The sequence below is a fragment of the Myotis brandtii genome, unplaced genomic scaffold (genome assembly GCF_000412655.1).
Source record: "Myotis brandtii unplaced genomic scaffold, ASM41265v1 scaffold646, whole genome shotgun sequence".
Lineage (NCBI taxonomy): Eukaryota > Metazoa > Chordata > Mammalia > Chiroptera > Vespertilionidae > Myotis > Myotis brandtii.
In genome coordinates, this window is record NW_005370495.1 from 596,330 (window position 1) to 596,837 (window position 508).

At 62.4% G+C, this 508-nt stretch overlaps 1 protein-coding gene across 1 annotated transcript in view; it reads right to left on the minus strand.

Annotated features, from left to right (window-relative positions):
- The window catches only part of CSMD1 (CUB and Sushi multiple domains 1), a gene marked incomplete at its 5' end in the record, with an annotated part of 650,642 nt that overhangs the window by 54,738 nt on the left and 595,396 nt on the right, over positions 1-508 (minus strand). Inside the window, one exon of the mRNA XM_014528690.1 lies at positions 6-90. Coding sequence (XP_014384176.1) covers positions 6-90 — 85 coding nt within the window. The remainder of the gene's footprint in view (positions 1-5; positions 91-508) is intronic.

Genomic DNA, 508 nt, shown 5'->3' on the forward strand with positions numbered 1-508 from the left:
CCTGCGCGCCGAACTCATTCGGGGCCCCCGACACCAGCCTCCAGGTGACGTGCTCCGCCAGCTGCGCCTCGATGCCGGGGCACGTGACCGCTGGAAAAGAGTCACATCCCGCGTCACCACTCCCCCCTCCGGGCCGATCGTGCCCGCTTTTCCGAGGAGAGACCTTCCTTCCCAGCCCTCTGGGAAAGCCAGTGCCAGGACGTATTACTCGGGTGTCTCTATCCCCACTGTCACGCGATGGTTTCACGTGGGCGATGCATGCAGGGCCCGTGGCTTGTGCTCGGGAAACCTGCAGCGAGACCGCCAGGAAGGGGAAGTCCCTGACCCGAGGGCACAGGTTCATGGGAAGAGGAACATGCCCTTCCGGTAAGTGAACACACGTGTAAGACACGGTTCACCTATTTCTCTCAATACCCTCCAGGGAGCTGGGCTAGGGACTGAGTCACGGGGAAGCAGGTGGACACCGATTCTTGGACAATGAGACACCCTCATGCCCTCCTCCCCCCCA